The sequence below is a fragment of the Physeter macrocephalus genome, chromosome 11 (assembly GCF_002837175.3).
Source record: "Physeter macrocephalus isolate SW-GA chromosome 11, ASM283717v5, whole genome shotgun sequence".
Taxonomy (NCBI): domain Eukaryota; kingdom Metazoa; phylum Chordata; class Mammalia; order Artiodactyla; family Physeteridae; genus Physeter; species Physeter macrocephalus.
Window position 1 is genome coordinate 12011675 of NC_041224.1, and position 21266 is coordinate 12032940.

General features: G+C 45.5%; 1 protein-coding gene across 3 annotated transcripts in view; it reads left to right on the forward strand.

Annotated features, from left to right (window-relative positions):
- Window positions 1-21266, forward strand: part of NMT2 (N-myristoyltransferase 2) — a 60450-nt gene that overhangs the window by 13795 nt on the left and 25389 nt on the right. For all 3 annotated transcript variants that reach the window (XR_003681606.2, XM_024116368.3, XM_024116370.3), the window contains exon 2: window positions 16803-16938. Coding sequence is in view for 2 of the 3 variants with exons in the window: in XM_024116368.3 (XP_023972136.1) it covers window positions 16803-16938 (136 nt within the window). In the remaining variant the exon portion in view is untranslated. The remainder of the gene's footprint in view (window positions 1-16802; window positions 16939-21266) is intronic.

Genomic DNA, 21266 nt, shown 5'->3' on the forward strand with positions numbered 1-21266 from the left:
GGTGACGCAGTGGTTGAGAGTCCACCTGCCGATGCAGGGGACACGGGTTCGTGCCCCGGTCTGGGAGGATCCCACATGCCGTGGAGTGGCTGGGCTCGTGAGCCATGGCCGCTGAGCCTGCGCATCCAGAGCCTGTGCCCTGCAAAGGGAGAGGCCACAGCAGTGAGAGGCCCGCGTACCGCAAAAAAAAAAAAAAAAAAAAAAACTAAACTAAAAAAGAACCTGAACTACAGATAAAATCCGTTCTTGAGTTGGGTGGCCGGGTGATCAGCTTGAATCAGATGGGTGCCCCAATCCAGCATGAGAACAGCCTGTGGCCAGTGCCCAGGAGAGTGTGAGTCTGCCTTAGCCCACCTGCCCCGCAGCTGTGGCTGTGAGTTCTCTTCCATCACCTGGCACTGTGATGCTCCTTTGGGTTACCTTTTTCATAAACTGTGCCAAAACCGCCTCATGTATTTCCTCTCCTGGGTAGTGCATTTCCCTCTAAATAAAGTGATTTGGTATCCCAAACAGCACACACACACACACACACACACACACACACACACACACACACACACACACACACTAAAGATCTGTTACCATTCAGTAAAAGACAACTGAGCTAATAAAAAGTGTTCACAAAAGAAGAGGTCATTCCCCACAGAAGACCTCAAGATTGCCAATAAATATCTAAACAGATATTCATCCAGTGGAAACGCATAAACAAGAGACGATATATTGTAGTAATTACCTGAATCCTGGAGCCTGATTGGCTGCTTTGAGTCCTTGGCTCTGCCATTATTTAGCTGTGATTTTCAGCAAGTTACTTAACCTCTATGTCTTGCAGTTTCCTCTTCTATAAAATGGGATGAACTATAATTGTAGGACTTAACCTCACAAGGTTGTTGTGCCAATTTACAAGGTTGATATATATAAGGTGCTTACACGGTGAGTGCACTAAAGTGTTAGCTGCTCTGACAACGACCGTGACGATGATGACAGTGACAGTGATGATGGTGGTGGTGGTGATGATGGTGATAATGACGGTGATGATGGTGGTAATGACGGTGAGAGTGAAGATGGCGATGATGTTGGTGGTGGCGACGGTGATGATGACGGTGATGATGTTGATGGTGGCGATGGTGACGATGACGGTGATGAGGTTGATGGTGGTGGTGACGGTGATGATGACGGTGATGAGATTGATGGTGGCGATGGTGACGATGATGGTGATGAGGTTGATGGTGTTGGCGACGGTGATGATGACGGTGATGATGTTGGTGGTGGTGACAGTGACGGTGATGAGGTTGATGGTGGTGGCGACGGTGATGATGATGGTGATGAGGCTGATGGTGGTGGTGACGGTGACAATGACGGTGATGAGGTTGATGGTGGTGGCGATGGTGATGATGACGGTGATGAGGTTGATGGTGGTGGTGATGGTGACAATGATGGTGGTGGCGACGGTGATGATGATGGTGATGAGGTTGATGGTGGTGACAGTGACGATGACGGTGATGAGGTTGATGGTGGTGGTGACGGTGATGATGGTGGTGATGAGGTTGATGGTGGTGGTGACGGTGACGATGACGGTGATGAGGTTGATGGTGGTGGCGACGGTGACGATGACGGTGATGAGGTTGATGGTGGTGGCGACGGTGACGATGACGGTGATGAGGTTGATGGTGGTGGCGACGGTGACGATGACGGTGATGAGGTTGATGGTGGTGGCGACGGTGACGATGATGGTGATGAGGTTGATGGTAGTGGCGATGGTGATGGTGACGGTGATGATGTGGATGATAGTTATGGTGAGGATGCCAGATTGTTTCCATATTGCTTGTCCCAGCAGTATGTAAATATTACCTTTCCTCACGTTCTTCTGATATTATTAGACTTGAAAATGTTTGGCGAGTCAGTGGATAAAAAGTAGAATCTGAAGTGGTTTCATTTTCAGTTTCCTTGCTGCTGGTGAGGTTGAGCATCCTTTCATAAGTTTATTGGCTGTGAGGGTTTCCTCTTCTGTGAATCATTTATTCATATCCTCAGCCCATTCTTCTCTCATTGTTTTGTCTTCCTATTGATTTTTACATTGATTTCTCATTCACCCAGCAAATATTTATTTTATACCTCAGACACTGTTTTAGGTGCTAAGAATACAATGGAAAAGGCTGTCTTATGGATCTTATGTTCTAGTCAGAGGAAGACAAATAAATAATAAGTTTTTAGGTAGTGATAAGTTATATGAAGAAAAGTAAAGCAGGATAATCATAAGAATAGCTGGCATTGACTGAGTGATTTCTCTTTGCCAACTATTGATACTAATGTATTAGCTCATTTTATCCTGACAATTTTTGTAACACCATTCATTGAAAGCTTCATCCTTTTGCAGGTATGGAAACTGAAGCACAGAGAGGTTAAGTAAAATATTCCAAGTCACACAGCTAGGAAGTAGTGGAGCCAGGATTCAAAACCAGGTGGTGACGGTGACGATGACGGTGATGAGGTTGATGGTGGTGGCGACGGTGACGATGACGGTGATGAGGTTGATGGTGGTGGCGACGGTGACGATGATGGTGATGAGGTTGATGGTAGTGGCGATGGTGATGGTGACGGTGATGATGTGGATGATAGTTATGGTGAGGATGCCAGATTGTTTCCATATTGCTTGTCCCAGCAGTATGTAAATATTACCTTTCCTCACGTTCTTCTGATATTATTAGACTTGAAAATGTTTGGCGAGTCAGTGGATAAAAAGTAGAATCTGAAGTGGTTTCATTTTCAGTTTCCTTGCTGCTGGTGAGGTTGAGCATCCTTTCATAAGTTTATTGGCTGTGAGGGTTTCCTCTTCTGTGAATCATTTATTCATATCCTCAGCCCATTCTTCTCTCATTGTTTTGTCTTCCTATTGATTTTTACATTGATTTCTCATTCACCCAGCAAATATTTATTTTATACCTCAGACACTGTTTTAGGTGCTAAGAATACAATGGAAAAGGCTGTCTTATGGATCTTATGTTCTAGTCAGAGGAAGACAAATAAATAATAAGTTTTTAGGTAGTGATAAGTTATATGAAGAAAAGTAAAGCAGGATAATCATAAGAATAGCTGGCATTGACTGAGTGATTTCTCTTTGCCAACTATTGATACTAATGTATTAGCTCATTTTATCCTGACAATTTTTGTAACACCATTCATTGAAAGCTTCATCCTTTTGCAGGTATGGAAACTGAAGCACAGAGAGGTTAAGTAAAATATTCCAAGTCACACAGCTAGGAAGTAGTGGAGCCAGGATTCAAAACCAGGTGGTCTGACTCTAACTAATGCCTGCAGTCCTGACCAGGATATTATGTTGCCTGTCTATACTATGCTGGAGATAAAATGTGAATGGGAAAAGAGCTTTTTATATGTTCTGACTTAATATTTTATCATGTGCTTTATAAAACCTCCCCTACTTCTGTAGTTTTAAAATTTTGTCTACAATCACTTTGCCACAAAATATTTAACTTTGATGTAGTCAAGTTACCCCTTTTTATCTTACGGTTTGTACTTTTGGGTCCTTATTTAAGGAATTCTTTTCTTCACTGATATTATGAAGTTATTGTCATTCTTCCGCTTATTCATTCAACAAATATTTATTTGACCATATATGCCAGACGCTGTACTAGGCATGGATAGATGTTAGCAAAACCAACAAAAATCACTGCCTTCGGTCTTAATCATTGCCTTAATCACCGCCTTTGGTTTTGTTTTCCACGTTTGGGTATTTAACTTATTTGGAATTTGTTTTTATAATTCTTGGGTAGTAGCAAACTAATTTAATTTTTTCTGTATAGAAAGTCAGTTTTTCTGATACTATTTATTTAAAAGTTTATGTTTTCACTACTGATTCATGATGTAATCATTACCATATATCAAGTTCTTGTATGCCATGAGTTGTAACTGGTCTGTCTACTCCATTTCTTTGATCTATTTATCTGTTCTTGAGCTCTGTTGTATCTTGATAATGTTTTAGTTGCAGAGGCATTGTGGTTTTTATAGACAACTTAGAAAATGCATGAAAATACAGCAGTGATTAAAATCACCTATAATCCCACCATTTTCTATGCAGGAAGGTGGAAATCAAGGGGGAAAATTTTGTAAAATAATTATAATATCAAACTACTAATGGTCCTTGTGGGGAGGAGCTAAGTGATCTCTCTGGTGGAATCCTGTGAAATCTAAAATTTTTCTTATCTTTGGGGTTCGCATACCGTGAATCGAGCTCTTAAAATTAATGTATTAGTTATGACAGGCTAAGCTGCTGTAACCCTATGGTGGACCCTATGGTGACCCTATGGTGTCATTGCTCAACACGATGGAAGTTCTTTCCTTTTTTTTTTTTTTTTTTTTTTTGGCCACGCCATGTGGCATGTGGGATCTTAGTTCCCCGACCAGGGATGGAACCCACATCCCCTGCATTGGAAGCGTGGAGTCTTAACCACTGGACCACCAGGGAAGTCCCCGTTTTATTCCGTATTGATGGGACAGTCCCAGACAGGTGTTCAGGTGGACGGCGAGGGAACTTCCCTTTATCCTGTCCAACAGAGGCTGCCTTCTCCTGTCACGTGGCTCTGCCGTCCCCTACTGTCTCATCCTACACCTGCCTTCAGTCGGCCCAGGGGAGGGAGAGCATGGAGGAGCACCCCCAGGAGCCTGTCTGGGCCAGCAGGAAGTGGCAGGCTCACTTCCACTCCCATCCCACTGGCTGGGACTCAGTCACATGGCCGTACCTGACTGCCAGCAGTGGGGAAGGGTGGTCTCGCTGACACGCTGTGAGCTCCCGGACAAAGGGAGGACGGATCTTTGTGGGCAGCCGGCGGTTTCTCTCTCGCTTGTTTCTCCTGGGGCAACTGTAAAACGTTTACAGTTTCCTGTAAAATGTGTTACTTTGCTCATTCCATTAAGTCCTGTCTGCAGAATCCCTGAATATATCTTTGAAGAGATTTACTGGATGTGCTTATTAAATTTAGTTTGACATTTCCGTGGCTGACAAGGAGTTTGTTGGTTTACACTTGGGGTTTGAATGTGCCAGAGATTCTCTTTAGGCACAGACGGAAGTGTCTTTCCTTCCTGGGGTAGCAAAATGGAGAGGCTTTTCCTTATGGATTTTTTGTACGAGTTCTTGGGGAGGTGGGAGGTGGAACTTCTGTTCTTAAAGAGCCAAGAGATCTTTGTAAAAGGGCTGCACGATTTCCATGGTTAAACGTCTGGGATTCAGTAATCAGCCTCAGGCACTTAGAGTCTGAATCTTTTTCTTTCTCAGATTTCGAAGAAGAATCTTCTTGAGCTGGGATTTTCCTCTATTATCCCGAGCCCTTTGCAGCATCTTATCACGCCCCGGGGCAGGAAGTGCACCTGCCAGTTTTTCAACAGCTTTGATGAGATACAGTCCACATACCCTGTGATTCACCCATTTAAAGTGTACAATCCAGTGGCTTTCAGCATATTCACAGAGTTGTACACCTATCACCCCAATCAATTTTAGAACATTTTCGTCACCCCAGACTGAAACCCCGCGTCCCTCCTCATCCTCCGAGCCCCTGACACCAACCACCAATCTACTGTCTCTCTCTAGATTTGCCTATTCTGAACATTTCATATAAATGGAGTCATACAGTGTATGGCCCTTTGTGACTGGCTTCTTTCATTTCGTGTAATGTTTTCACAGCTCATCCATGTTGTTGCATGTATCAGTACTTTTTTCATTTGCAATTTTTTATTGCTGAATAATATTTATTTATATGGATATACCACATTTTCTTTATTCATTTATCAGTTGATGGATATTTGCATGGTTTATACTTTTTGGCAGTTATGAAGAATGTTGCTATGAACATTTGTATACAAGTGACTGTGTGCACAAATATTTTCATTTCTCTTAGCCATAGACCTAGGAGTGGAATTGCTGAGTCATGTGGTAAATCTTTGTTTAGCATTTTGAGGAACTGCCAGGCTGTTTTCCAAAGCGCCTGCACCATTTTCCATTCCCACCAGCAGTGTGTGAGGGTTCCAGTTTCTCCACATCCTCGCCAACACTTGTTATTATCTTTTTTGGTTGTAGCTGTCCTAGTGAGGGACTAGTGGTATGCCTGTCAGCTCTGATTTCCAAATTCTAGTCTCTTTGAGGCTAGACCCCTTCCACCCTTCCCCTGCACCTAACACAGCGCTGAGCACATAGTAGGTGGCTCAGTAAATACATGATAATAGGCTGCAATCAACTTTACCATGCAGGTGGGGAGAATTGTAGCTTTCAGAGATATTCTACCTCCTGGCAGTGTGTGACTGGAGCTACCCCAAGAATTTTTCATTCATTCAGCAAACATTTGTTATAAAAATCTACTAGTGTCGGGCATTAAAACATTAGCGATCTTAGGGATACACATAGGAATAGCTTTCTTCTGTACCCTGCACACACTGACACGAATGCGCACATAAATCACATAAGCAGAGCACAGCAAGTTCACCACTTTATGAGGTGCCAACCCTGGGAACACTGAGGGAGGAAAACCCGAAATAGTCAGACTCCCAAATCAGAGAACGTACAAAACCATACCATCCATGGCATATTTCTAGCTCTGGTATCTGGCTGTGATATGTTTGTTTAAGCCCAATTGCTAGTCAGATATTTATGGAAGTCCTTAACTACTAGATGATTTTAAACATAAACATCACAATACATAGTACAGATTTGATTCTACTGATGGAAACAAACTGCTCATTTGGGGGTGGGAACGCATTACTGTTTTTAGACCAGGAGGGTGCCACTTGGCGGGGTCTTCTCGTATCTCCAAAAATGAGCGCTAGTTTCTATTCCAGGATTAGGGAGAACAGGGAAACACGCATCTATAGCTCATGCGCTTGTCTTTTAAACACTCTTTCTCACTATTGAACATGGCTTTCATGCTTTGACTCTACAGAGGAATGAATTACTTGAACTCAGAAAGTTTTCTGATTTTAATACATGAATAACCGCCAGAAAGAAGAGCCTGTCTGTGACCTAGATCTGGGGCGATGAGGCTGGCCCTTGGGATCCTCTAAGTGGGAAAGACCAAGCCCACAGTTCTGTCACGTTAAGTCAGCAAAACTTGGTCTCCCCCGGCACCGCATGCAGCACGTGGGACCTCTACCCCTCAGAGGCCCCTCGGGCCTCAGCTGAGGGAGCCCCATCCCCTCCCGATGCGTCATCTTGACAAGGCTCTGGGGCTCGCTGGGAGGGGAGGTCGGCAAAGAGGCTGTGGCGGCCCTCACGTGCTCTCACCTGGGAGCAACACCTGCTCCATCTCCTCAGCTGCCATTGGCTCAGCCTGCTCGGGCCTACCTTTCTCACTTGGGGGGGGCGGATGCGGAGTGTATGCATCATCCTCTGGAACGTCCACAGGAGGGGAATTCAGAAGTATCGGTGAGCACAGATAGAGTCCACCTGCGTAGGAAAACCCCACTTCTCCTTCTGTGTCCTCCCGACTCTCAACTGCCGTCACCCGCAGCGCTTCGGACAGCAGGTGTCGGGGCCTCCCCACGCCCAGCACTCCTGCAGCGCCAGCACGGGCGGGGCTCCTGCCGCATAACGCGATTCTGACACTGTCTGCCTGGAGGCGGCTTCAGATCCCACAGGTTGAGGCTCAGTCCCGCCAGACTGCCCCCTCCCCGCTTCAGATGCCAGTCGTAAGTCCAGGTTGTCACCTGTGCTTCTGACCGACCAGCTACAAATTGGAGTTTCCTAAGAACCCCTCCTCGGATTCGCTTAATTTGAATCCACAGAACTCAGGAAAACACTTTTTACTGTCCACCAGTTGATTGTGAAAGAACGTGGTAAAGGACAGAGATGAACACCCAGATGGGCGAGGTGTGCGGGGGACGGGTGTCCATTGCCCTGTCCGGGCACCCCCCTCCCGACACCTCCACGTGTTCACCAACCTGGAAGCTCTCTGAACCCTGCACTTCCGGGGACTTCTGTGAAGGCTTATGATGGATCATTAACTCCATTTCCAGCCCCCTCCCCTCTCTGGAGAACTGGGGACGGAGCTGAAAATGTCAAGCTTCTGATCATGGCTTGGTCTTCGTTGGGACCATCCAGGAGCCCACGCAGAGGCACCTCCTTGGAGCAAAAGACACTGCTCGCTCCCAGGAAATCCCCAGGGTTTTAGGAGCTCTGCGCCAGGGACTGCGGTCAAAGACCGACGTATATTTTCTCTATTAGTTCACACATTTTTTAAAGAAATGGGAGACCTTCTGTTCTTAGGCAGCTTACACTCTGGTGGGGAAAGCGGTGAGAGCCCCGGGTTTTGAGTGTGTGCTAGATGGGAGGGTACTTAGAAGGCAGGAGGCTCATTGAGCTAGCAGCACCTACCTCAGGCTAGAGAGCAGCAAGAAGGGGTCTCGGAAGAGGTGATTCTTGGCCTAAATCTTTTCTTTTTGAAGTCTAGTTGATTTACAATATTGTGTGAATTTCTGCTATACAGCAAAGTGATTCAGTCATACATATATACATATACATCCATTTTTTTTTTCTTTTCCGTTATGGTTTATCCCAGGAGATTGGATGTAGTTTCCTGTGCTATACAGTAGGACCTTGTTGTTTATCCATTCTCCATATAAAAGCTCACATCTGCTAATCCCAACCTCCCACTCCAGCCCTCCCCCGACCCCCTCCCCCTTGGCAACCACGTGTCTGTTCTCTATGTCCGTGATTCTGTTTCTGTTTCATAGGTAGGTTCATTTGTGTCATATTTGAGATTACACATATAAGTGATATCATATGGTATTTGTTTTTCTCTTTCTGACTTACTGCACTTAGTATGATAATCTCTAGGTCCATCCATGTTGCTGCAAATGGCTTTATTTAATTCTTTTTTATGGCTGAGTAGTACTCCATTGTATATATGGAATACCACATCTTCTTTATTCATCTGTCGATGGACATTTAGGTTGTTTCCACATATCGGCGATTGTGAATAGTGCTGCTGTGAACGTAGGGGTGCGTGTGTCTTTTTTGAATTATCGTTTTATCTGGATATACGCCCAAGAGTGGGATTGATTGCTGGATCATATGGCAACTCTATTTTTATTTTTCTGAGCAACCTCCGTACTGTTTTCTACAGTGGCTGCACCAACTTACATTCCCACCAACAGTGTAGGAGGGTTCCCTTTTCTCCACACCCTCTCCAGCATTTAGTGTTTGTAGGTTTTGTGATGATGGCCATTCTGTCCGGTGTGAGGTGACACCTCATTGTAGCTTTGATTTGCATTTCTCTAATCATTAGCGATGTTGAGCATCCTTTCATGTGTCTGTCGTCTTGGCCTAAATCTTGAACGAAAAGCAATCTGCCAGGAAATGAAGGAGAGAAGGGTGTCCTGGCAGAGGAAACAACATGCCTGAATGTGTAATAATAACAGTACCTATCAGTCATTGAATGGCTTACTCCGTGCCAGACGCTAAGCTGCACACTGTGCAGGCTCTGCCTCGGTTAATTTCCCACAAGCCTCCCATCTGTGTGTTGTCTGTTGCCTTAAGAACATATGCTCCATGGGACAGGACGTTGCTTTGTTCATTGCTGTATCTTTACGTTCCAGTAACTTGCTGTTTGAGAAGCCAGCAACCATTTTATTAGGCTCACAGATTCTGTGGGTTAGGAATTCGGAAGGGGCGGGGCTGGAGGGAGTTCTGGCTGGGGATCCCATGGGGTCACAGCCTGACTTCAGCTGGGGCCGCAGTCAGCCGACGGCTCCCCTGCAGCGGACGCCCAGGGGCACTTACTCACGTGACCGTCCGTCCGTGCGGGCTGTTGACTAGAGCCCACCCACGCGGCCTCGCCAGCGCGCGCATCTCTCGACGTGGGTGGGAGCGTCTCAGCTAGACCGGGAAGTCACATACTGACACGTTTGTTGTGAGCGATTGGCTGTGAGTCACAAGCCCATCCACATTCAAGGGGAGGGGAGCTAGAGTCCATCGCTCGTCGGGAGGAGTCTCTAAAACATTTGAGGACGTGTTGAAAACAGCCACAGTCCCTCTTCTGGCCATTAGCAGTATGCACACTCTGCCCCAAGTAGAATACATTTGCCCCCGCTGAGGCTCTCCCACCAATCATATCGCGTTTTGGCTTTTACACAGGAGGCTCGGGCTTGAAGTGCAGGATCTCATCATCTAAACCAAGTCTAGGTGGATGAGGCCCTCAGAGCCCATCTCAGTACCTGTGAACTGAGCAGGTGTGTTGTCTGCTCCCCACACGCCCCTTGTGGAAGGGCAGACAGATATAGGGGAGCCACGGTGGTGGTTCCACTCAAAAAGGGGGGAGCAGCGCAGCACAGCCAGTGGCCCACAGCAGTTCTGAAATCCAGCCAGGAGCCTGTCGCCAGTCCCCTGGTTTGAGTTCAGCCCTGATCTTCAGGAGCTGCTCTCCGTGGCTCTGGCCTCTGTCCCTTGGGCTCCGGGTTCTGCCCTTTAAATCCTCCTCCCGAAAGAAAAGATGACTTTGCATCTGAGTGAGTGACCTTCTCTGTCTGCTTCCTGCCTGTGAAAGGCTGAGGGTCCAAAGGCCTCTTTGCATTCTGTCCTGCTCTGTCTCTTTCAAGCTGGTGTCATTCTTTAAAAAACGTACTGGACTTCCTGTTTCAATGTATAATCCAGCAGTCCCCAGCCTTTTCGGCACCATGGACCAGTTTCATGGAAGACAGTTTTTCCACGGACGGGGAGGGGTGGGGGGATGGGTCAGGCGATAACGCGCGCGATGGGGCGCGGCAGGTGAAGCTTCGCTCACTCGCCCCCCGCTCGCCTCCTGCCGTGTGGCCCGGTTCCCAACAGGCTGCAGACGGGTACCAGTCTGCGGCCCGGGGGTTGGGGACCCCTGGTATAATCCACTGTACGGAACAAAAGCCACACCCACCAATCTCTTCTTCAAGACAAGCTTTTCTCTACCTTGGTCTTTATGTGAGGTTGAATGTCTGGAAGATTTAGAAGCTGTACTGTTTAGAGACAGAATAGAAGAGGCACATCCTTCAGAAACTGAGAGGGCGTTTTTTCTGTTTGAAATGGTCTATGGAACACCACCTTGGGTTTTCTGAGGTCCTAACCACGGCTCCATTCCAGGTTTGACTTTGTGTCCTGAGACCATTTCTTAGTATGTGCAGCCTTTGCCTTCTGGAGATGCTGGGGATGAGGGACAGTTTAATTTTGAGTCTCGCAAGTCCTGCCGGGGTTCATGTTTTCTCTAACTTCCTCTCGACTGCTGAGAAGCTCATTCTTGAGTTAATCTCTCTCTACTCTCATTTTCTTATAGACAGCTGGGAGAAGCCAGCACGATTTCAACCTTCTGCCCAGAAATCGTTTTAGATTTTCATGCTCATTAGGTCCATTTTCTATTTCCCACGTTATCTCTGGCAACAGTCTTATAAACATTCCTCTACTACGTAACGAGGGTCCCCTTTCATCGATCTTCCCGTATCATTTCCTTTATTTCCCCAGCCCTCACCACCAGCCTCCTTGAGACCGTCAGGCTTCTACTTACAGTCTCCGCAGGGTCTTTCCACCTGGTCTGAAAGCCAGGGCCGTGTGTTTTGGGTTTTTGTTACAGTGGCCCTCCACTTTCACACCCCACGTATCTGGCTGAGTTTTTATTGCTGCATGCAACATTGTTACAGGCCTGGTGACACAAAACAACGTTGCTTTATCAGGCTTGCAGATCTGGTGAGCGAGGAGGTCGGGAAAGGCAATTCCTCATCGAGGGTCTCTTGTGCACTTAGAGACAGATGTTGCCTTGGGCTGGAGTCTTCTGCAGACTTGACCTCGCTGGGCATTCATGAGGGCTCCCTCCCGTGGCTGCAGTGGGTGGTCTCAGGGCAGTCAGACCTCTTAGGGGGCTCCTGGCTGCCCCCAGACTTGAGCATCCCGAGGGAGCCATGTGGAAACTGCGTGGTCTTTTGTGACCTAGTCTCAGAAGTCATGTAGTGTCACTTACACTGCATTACGAGCAAGTGACGAGCCTGCCCAGACTCAAGAGGAGGGAAGGAGACCCCCCCCCCTCGATGGGAGAAGCATCGAAGAATTGGCAGACCTGTTTCGAAACCGCTTGCACCTGGAGCAGGTGCAACAGAAGATCTGGCAACAAGAAGACCTTACCGTGCAGTTGTATCCAATGAGTAGGCACTTCCGCCTCTCTTGTTATATCTGCTTGTTAGTCTTTGGGCGCTACAGTGTGACCCCTGTAATAACAAGCTATGTTATAATGGGGCTTTCTCGTATTTGAAACGTATTTTTGAAAAGTATGAATACAGGACTTCACATTCTACACCTTTTATTCCAAATGAATTAGAAAGCTAAATATTTTTCCCCAAAAGTCATAAAGCTAAAAGACAAAAAGTTATAGGAGGATACTTATGTAATTTTGGAATTGGGAAGACTTTCTAAGCAAGATTTAAAAGCCAAAAAGCCACAAAGGAAAAATTTTAAATATCAGACCCCATAAAATGTTTAAGTGTCTGTACAGGAAAAAATACCATAAATTAAGTGGAATGCTAAAAACTAAACTGTGTAAAGTATTTATAGTCTGAACAATAGACAACAAACTAGGCAATGGAATATAAGCAGAGGGTAGTATCTCTCATAGGCCTGTTGTGAGGATTAAATGAGATTAAAGTGCCCAAAGTAAAAATTCTTAATAAATGACAAGTTCTATCCATGCTTTTATAAAGGACACCTACAAATCATTTTTTTTAAGATGGCTAATGGAAAAAGAATATGAATGAGCTATTCGTGGAAAAATATAAATGGTCTGTAAACATATAAAAAGATATGTAGGGCTTCCCTGGTGGCGTAGTGGTTTAGAATCCGCCTGCCAGTGCAGGGGACACGGGTTCGAGCCCTGGTCTGGGAAGATCCCACATGCCACGGAGCAGCGAAGCCCATGCGCCACAACTGCTGAGCCTGCGCTCTAGAGCCTGTGAGCCACAACTACTGAGCCCACGTGCCACAACTACTGAAGCCCGTGTGCCTAGAGCCTGTGCTCCGCAACAAGAGAAGCCACCGCAATGAGAAGCCCTCGCACCGCAGTGAAGAGTAGCCCTGGCTCATGCAACTAGAGAAAGCCCCCACACAGCAACAAAGACCCAACGCAGCCAAAAATAAATAAATAAAATAAATAAATTTATTTTAAAAAAATGATATGTAGCCTCACCCCTGGATAACTAAAGGAGCGTTAAATCTACAGTGAAATTTTTTTCTACCTTTCAGATTGTCAGGTATGAAAAAGAATGGTTATATTTCAGTGCTGGCAAAGATGTAGGGAAATTGCTGTTCTCATTTACTGTTCGGTCCTTTGTTCTTCTACAGGTAAGGTAATTTTTCCTCTCTGGCTCCTTTCGGCTTTGATTTTCTGTAGTTTGAAAATGATTTGCCAAGATGCCGTTTTGGGGGCATTTATCCTGTTTGGTGTTCTCTGAGCTTCTTGGGCCTGTGGGTTAACACCTGCTGTTGACTTGGGGAAATCCTCAGTCATTACTGTTTCAAGTATTTCTCCTGATTCTTTCTCTCTTCTCCCTCTCGTTCTCCCATTACACATATGTTATACTCTCTGTAGTTTTCCCACAGTCCTCAGATGTTCTGTTCTGTTTTTTCCATCTTTGTTCTCTTCGCTTTTCAGGTTTAGGGGGTCTCTGAGGTTTCCACTGCTATATCCTCAAGCTCAGAGATTCTTTCCTCGGCCTCGTCCAGTCTACCAATAAGCCCATCAAAGACATTCTTCATTTCTGTCGCAGCGTTTTGGATTCTTCTCGGTCTTTCTTAGGATTTCCGTCTCTGCTAACATCGCCCGTCTGTTCTCACGTGCTGTCTACTTTGTCCATTTGAGCCCTTAGCATATCAATCATAGTTGTTTCGAATCCCAGGCCCGATCATTCCACCCTCCCTGCCACGTCTGGCTCTGATGCTTGCTGTATCTTTTCCAGCCGCGTTTTTGGCCTTTTGGAATGCCTTGTAGTTTTTTCTTGATAGCCGGACATGATGTCCTGGGCGAAAGGAGCTGCTGTAAGTATGCCTTTGGCCGTGCGGTGGTGAGGCGTGTGGGGCGGGAGGCGTTGCAGGGTCCTGTGATCAGGCTCAGTCTTTCAGTGGCCTGCGCCTCTGGACCGTGAGCTCACGCATGTGAGCAGGACGGCTAACGGGGCTGGAGCCAGGCATTTCTTTTCCCCAGATTAGTTAAGCCCTGACCGTAGCCCAGCTGCTTAGGCTCTGGCTGACTACTTTCTGCTGAGGACAGGCCTGGTTAAGAAGCACAGAACGTGTGGCCTATTTCAGAAATGATTCCTCTTCCCCTCCCTCTACCAGAAGCACGAGGGGATTCTTCTCCGCTCTCTACTGTGGGAACGTGACTGCGCTCCTGGGGGTGAAACTCACAAAAGCGTGGGAGACCCCTGTGACTGGGCTCGTAACTCTCGGTCTTGTCCACATGTAACCTCCAGGGCTTTGTGAATTGCGGTCTAGGGGTTCCTGCCTGAGTGCTGGCTCCCATGGAGGTTTCCACGCTTGAGTCTCTGCTCCCAGAAACTGTCTCTCCAATCTTGGGGGCAGCAGTTTGTCCTGTGTCCTTGCCTCCCTCCCTTAGGGATCTCAGAAGAACTGTTAATTTTTCAGTCTACTGAGATGGAGTGGTGACTTCCAAGCTCCTTGTATTCAGAACCAGAAACTGATTTACTGTTGGTTTAGTGGAAACTGGAATTGTATTTAGTAAAGCAGGCTTAACTATCCACTAAAACTAAACATGTGCATATGCCCTTTGACCGCACATTTCCACCTTTGGACATACTAGCATGAATGCACAAAGGTGTAAGTACCAGAATATTTTTTTGCAGCAGCATATTTTATATAGGAATGGTTACATAAAATATGATATACTAACACAGTGGAATGCTACCCAGTTGCTAAAAAGAAATGAGGTAGCTCAATATATCCTGACATGGAAAGAAAGAAATCCAAGACACATTTGTTAAGTGGAAAGAGAAAAAAAGCCAAGTTTCAAAATAGTGTGTTTAAGATTCCATTTTTGTTGAAAACTTACTCGTAGTAAAAACGAAGGCATGCTGAGAGAAGAAAGACTATTTTAGAAGAATTTATACCAGAAGAACTATTGGCTGCCTTTGAGGGACCCTGTTATAAGGCTGTTAATTAATGACATTTGTGTCTTATATAATGAATATGTATTTGATAATTAGGTAAAAATTCAAGAAAGAAAATAGGAACAGATAGAGCTAACTAAGAACAATAGGACAGAATTGCTTATTTCCATCACTTTTCCTTGCATCAGGGGATAATGCAATAATAATCTCTGACTCAAAATTTGAATTTACCTTCTGGGAATACTGTGGGAGAGTAGGCCCAAAGAAAGGGAAATTTTAAATCTCCTTGTGTCTCTTTTTCTCTTTCAGAAGATTACAGCTCTAAGATGACAAGGGTTCCAAACAGAAATGTTTTACCAGTGAATTTTTTTTCTTGTGGAGTTTTTTTATTGTTAATCCTTCTAATAAAAATCTTTATCAGGAAAAATGCCACCCCCTGCAGAGATGCCCTTTCTTTGGTTCCCTTGTGTCAAGATTAGTGGTTTGTTGTGCCCAAGAGATGTTTATAATGGAATATTTTACGACATGTTTCTCTCCCTGAAAAGGCTGATTAAAAAGTAAATTAGTGAAGCAGTGATACCTGTGAAAGCTGTTTGACTTTGGTGATAAAATAGAGTTTATTGCTACAGTTTTCCTGCTTAAATGACATCTAAGCACCCTGCAGGATGACTGAGCGTAGACTAATATTCTTCTGGGTTCCTGGACCCAGTTCCAGTGGGGAGGTAGGGGTGGAGGGTTCCCACATAGCCCCAAGCAATTCTCAGACGCCAGCTGGGTGTCCTGAAATTCATCTCAGTTCTGACACCATCTACGCAGAGACAGCATCAGATCCCACAGGTTAGGGGCTCAGTCCCACGAGACTATCCCCCCGACCCCTCCAAGGTGTAAACCCAGGTTGTCACATGTGCTTCTGACCAGGCTACAGACTGGAGGTTCCTAAGACCCCCCTCCTTAGGTTCAGTCAGTTTGCTAGAGCAGCTCACAGAACTCAGAGAAACATTTACTTTCTAATAAACAGATCACCTGTTTATTATAAAAGGATGTAACTCAGGAACAGCCAGATGGAAGAGATGCACAGGCCAAGGTATGGGGAAGGGGCGCAGAGCTTCCATGTCCTCTCCAGGCGCCACTGTCCCCAAATCTCCACGTGGAGAGAAATCACCAACCTGGAAGCTCTCTGAACCCGCATCCTTTTGGGTTTTTATGGCGACTTCCTTACATGGGCATATGATTGATTACCTCATCGGCCACTGGAGACTGAGTCAACCTGCAGCCCCTCTCCCCTCGCAGAGGTCAGGGTGGTGGGATTGAAAATTTCAACCCTCTGATCACAGGGTTGGCTCCCCTGGCGACCTGCCCCCATCCTTAGGTGCTTCCAGAAGTGACCTCCTTAACATGACATAAGGGACACCTTTAAGTTCTAATCTTTTAGGAAACTCCAAGGGTTTTGGAAGCTGTGACCCAGGAACCATGGATCAAGACCAAATATAGATGAAAAATATATATTTTGGTCATCTGAAAATATATATATTTTTTATCAATCAGAATATTGCACACCCTAACATAGTTTTTCCCTCCTGTGTGTAACATGTGTTTTTCCTAAATGGTTAATTTCATGCAATCCAGATTATAACGACCTGTTGTTGTTTTTACAAACCCTGTGAATTTCCTAACAGAAGTCCTGGAGGTGATTTGGGTGCCAAAAAGAAAAAGAAGAAACAGAAGAGAAAAAAGGAGAAACCGAATTCCGGAGGCACCAAGTCAGACTCGGCATCTGATTCCCAGGAGATTAAAATTCAGCCGCCTTCAAAAGTGAGAACCATGTTTTATTCTAACCTCTGTGGTGTCCCATGCGTGTGAAAGCGGGTCTGGGCAGCTTAGGCGAGTGCCCTGTTGGGTCAGAGGTGTAGTTGGGGTGTTGCCGTGACTGTGTGCTGCGTGGTCACAGCAGGGCATTTACAGCCTTCCCAGAACTGACGTTGGCACCCAGACAACTAAGAGGTCCGTGCTGGGCTTCTGTGTGTGTGTGTATTCCGCCCGCATCCCCCCTTTCTCAGTGAATTAGTACGTAGGTTGTAGTCATAGAAGAAAGTCTCACCATGACCTTGTTAGGTTTTTGTTTCTGGTTTTGGGGGTTTTTTTTTTTGTAGTTACGCTTAATATTTGATTCCCTTTTGTTCAGAAGATATTCACATTTTCATTTTTGGGGGTGTCTAATTACCTGAATAGCACAGCACCATCTGGCAGCGGGTTTCAGCAGGAGCAACTATGGCTAAGTCTCACGTTGACTTTGCCTTGGACCCGTCTGCAGTGGCCTTTCTTAATTCTATTGCCAAGCGTAGGAAGTAACCCATCTTGGGCCAAACCAGAAGTGGTCCTGCTGGGCCCTGCATCTTTGCGTGCTTCTGGAGATGCCGATGCCGGGTGCCCCTTCCCTGGGGCCACCCATCACCCTGGCTCGGAACGGAGACCTCGTGCGCTGGGCCCAAGGAAGCACAGAGCCCTCGATGCCAGAAACTCACAGCGAAAGGGGTAGGGTTAGAAGTATAACAAAGCAGAGGTTATCTGATTGTTGTAGCTCCGAGTAAGTTGGTGTCATGGCAGGAGCTCGGTCCTGCCCCAAAGCTCTCAAGCTGTGAGCCTTTGCCAGGCTCTGCCCCTCCTAAGCTCATTTCATCTGCAGCTTGGGGACATGCCTCCTCCCCAGCTCATAGGCTGTTAATGAGGTCACAATCAGACCATCTTGATAACGTGGTTTTTATACCATGTAAAGCAGCGGTCCCCAACCTTTTTGGCACCAGGGACCGGTTTCGTGGAAGACAGTTTTTCCACGGACCAGGGCGGGGGCGGGGGGTGCTTTCGGGATGATTCAAGCGCATTACATTTATTGTGCACTTGATTTCTATTATTATTACATTGTGATATGTAATAAAATAATTATACGACTCACCATAATGCTGACAGGAGGCGGAGCTCAGGCGGTAACGCGAGCGACGGCGAGTGGCTGTAAATACAGATGGAGCTTCTCTCACTCGCCGCCACTCACCTCGTGCTGTGCAGCCCGGTTCCTAACAGGCCACAGACCGGTACCAGTCCGTGGCCCTGGGGGGTGGGACCTGTGCTGTGAAGCATAGTGTATACATGGCAGTTGTCACCGTCACGCCAGTTTTGTGGGGCCTCAGGGTTTTTTCTTGCACAAACTTTACATCTTACAACGCTGAGTGAGTCTCGCAGGTAGTTTTGTTGTCGTTGTTACCTGTTTTACATGTGAGGACCAGGAATCACTGAGAAGGAAAATTCCTTGCCCCAATTTTTCCCTGATTGCCTTTGTGGGGCGGGAAGAAAGTGCAGTTTCCCTCACTAGCTTTTCAGCTTGCTTCTCTGGTAATAAATAGTCTATCCACAGACATAAGTTCCAAGGTAACTCATATAAGGTGCACCGTAAGCTGGCAAGATATCTTTTCCATTTCTCATCGTTGCTTCATCAGACAAATGTGGTGTTACTTCCATGCCGTTGTGACCATCTCCTTATTCTTTCTGCCATCAGCATCAGCTGCTGCCCAGCCCTGTACCCCTGGTGATTTAGGGCCCTTCCCCTGCCTCTGGTCACTTATAAGAAACTACAGAATGGGGATTTGGGATTAGCAGAGGCAAACTAGTATATGTAGGATGGATAAACAACAAAGTCCTACTGTATAGCGCAGGGAACTACACTCAATATCCTGTGACAAACCACGATGGAAAAGAATATGAAAAAAAATACATATATGTATAACTGAGTCACTTTGCTGTACAGCAGGAATTAACACAGCATTGTAAATCAACTAGACTTCAATAAATTTTTAAAAATTAAAAAATAAAATGAGTGGGTGGTTGGAATTTAAAAAAAAAAAAGAAGAAAAAGAAACTACAGCCAAGCAAGGCAGGAGGAGCTGCTACCATGATACGGTAGAGAAATTCTTTTCTTTTTTCATGAAGGCTAAGTCAAAATTGTTTTAATGTGGGCTTTTCACTGCATTTTAAAAACTGCGGCTCCTTTCCCTGAAACTGATGTCAGCTCTACATAACACTGTCAATTACAGTGACCTTTAGAGATTCTTCAGTTTAGAGAATATTGCGGTCTACGCTCAAGAACCAAAATAAAATGATATTGGGGTTCTTGTACACTTCTTAGTGATGAAGGACTTGAACATTTTTTCCAAGGTATTAAATTGGAAAATGATGGGCAAAGAGTACAGTTAGTGTTTAGTATTTCCCAAGGAGCAGCTATGGAGGAAAAGAGGCGTGTCTGACTCTTACACCAGAATATGATAGTGGGAGGCTAATGCGGGGTCAATACACATTCTCACCTTTCCAAACACCCCATGTGGTGCTGCTCTGGTAGGTGACTGGATAGGTTTAAGAATTCATCATAGCTGAGTTTTCCTTACTGCTCTGTCGCTGTGGATTTGAAAGTTGTACTTACTTGAACCTACTTTGAGTGTCATCTGTAAAAATATTGACTCACTATATTGTACACCTGAAGCTAATATAATATTGCGAATCAACCTAACTTCAATAAAACACGAAAGCATTTAATAGTGAGCATTGGAATATGACTATTTCATGAATGGTGATTTCATGCAAAGACCGCTGGTCAACCTGCCAAGGCAGAAACCGCTCTGAAGGCTTCTTCACGCAGACGGGGTGGCATCATTGGCTCCTCTGGAACAAAGATGCTGATTCATGTTTGGTACAAAAGGGTTGGAGTTTGATATAGTCCTGTTAGAGGATTTAACTCAAATAGCAGGAAAGAAGGGTTACCATGGCAAATTCGGTGCAGATACTGTAGGTATATTTTTGTAAGACTGGGTTCTACTTGGCCTGTTTTAAGAGAAACGGGTGCATGTTCAAGCGTTACTAGCTGAAATACGCTGTGCTCTCACCCCATATAAGTTGCGGATCTCCTAGTTGATTGCACTGTTGGGGGTTCAAGTGAAAGTAAATTTCATTTTGCTAGAAATCAGTTACTTTTGTGTGAGAGGTTCAAAAGAGGCCCAAACAAGAGAAATATAAAAATACAGTAAATTAGAGCAACAAAATTATTTTGTTAAATTAGTATGTGTAATTGATATATATGAACCTGATGATTCAGACCTCAATCAAAATATAAGATGAACGGCTTACACAATTTGTGGCCGTCCTGGGTGATGCTGTTAGACTTCCAAGAGGAGACATTAATTAAGACTTTAACCTACCTCTGGTTAGACTCCAGCACTTTGTTTCTTGGACTCATTTTAGGGGCAAGAATCTTAAGGGAACCCAGTGAGTAAAGCCACCACAGGATGGTCTGTATTAAATAAACCCTGTTTTGTACTGGGTCAAACGAGCAAGCTTCCCAGATTCAAAGGTTTGCTCCAGACCACAGACTTCAGAGTCAAAACAGAACAGAAGTCCAGAGCTGCTGTTAATAAACCATTGAGGGTCGATGGTACCTTTCCGTGGTGCCCATGATGTTGACATACAGGGAAACCGAAGACTCTGAGACTCCTTCTAACCAATTCTGAACCCACAGTGAAGAGCATTCTTTGTATGGCATCAAAATTCTAAAACCAATCAATAATTTCACATGTTGAAAAAACCTCACTGATTTCCATATTCAGTCCTACATGCCACTTGCTCATTTCAATTATAGTCTCATTTTCCATGAGGGATTCCCCCCCCCCAAAAAAAAGAGCTGCAGGATCTTCAGAGATGACAGGAATATTGGCTTTGAAGAAGGAACTTTAGTATTTAAAGGCATTGTCAATTTTATAGACTGAGGATATGTATTACTTAAAAGGGAAGTTGTTTCCAACACTTGGGTTGGGGAGAAAAGGCTTTTTATGGTTGCAGAAGATCTGGATTCATAGAGGAAACTGCTCATCCTCGTGGTCTCTGGAGGTGCATCAGAAATGGGAGAGGGCGACGTGTGGTCCAGGAGAAGGCATCCTTAGAGAGTCCTTTCTTGATGAACTTCCTTCCCAGCCCAGCACTAAGTTCAGATTTCTTTCTTTTTATTTATTTATTTTTTTGCGGTACGCGGGCCTCTCACCGCTGTGGCCTCTCCCGTTGCGGAGCACAGGCTCCGGACGCGCAGGCCCAGCGGCCATGGCTCACGG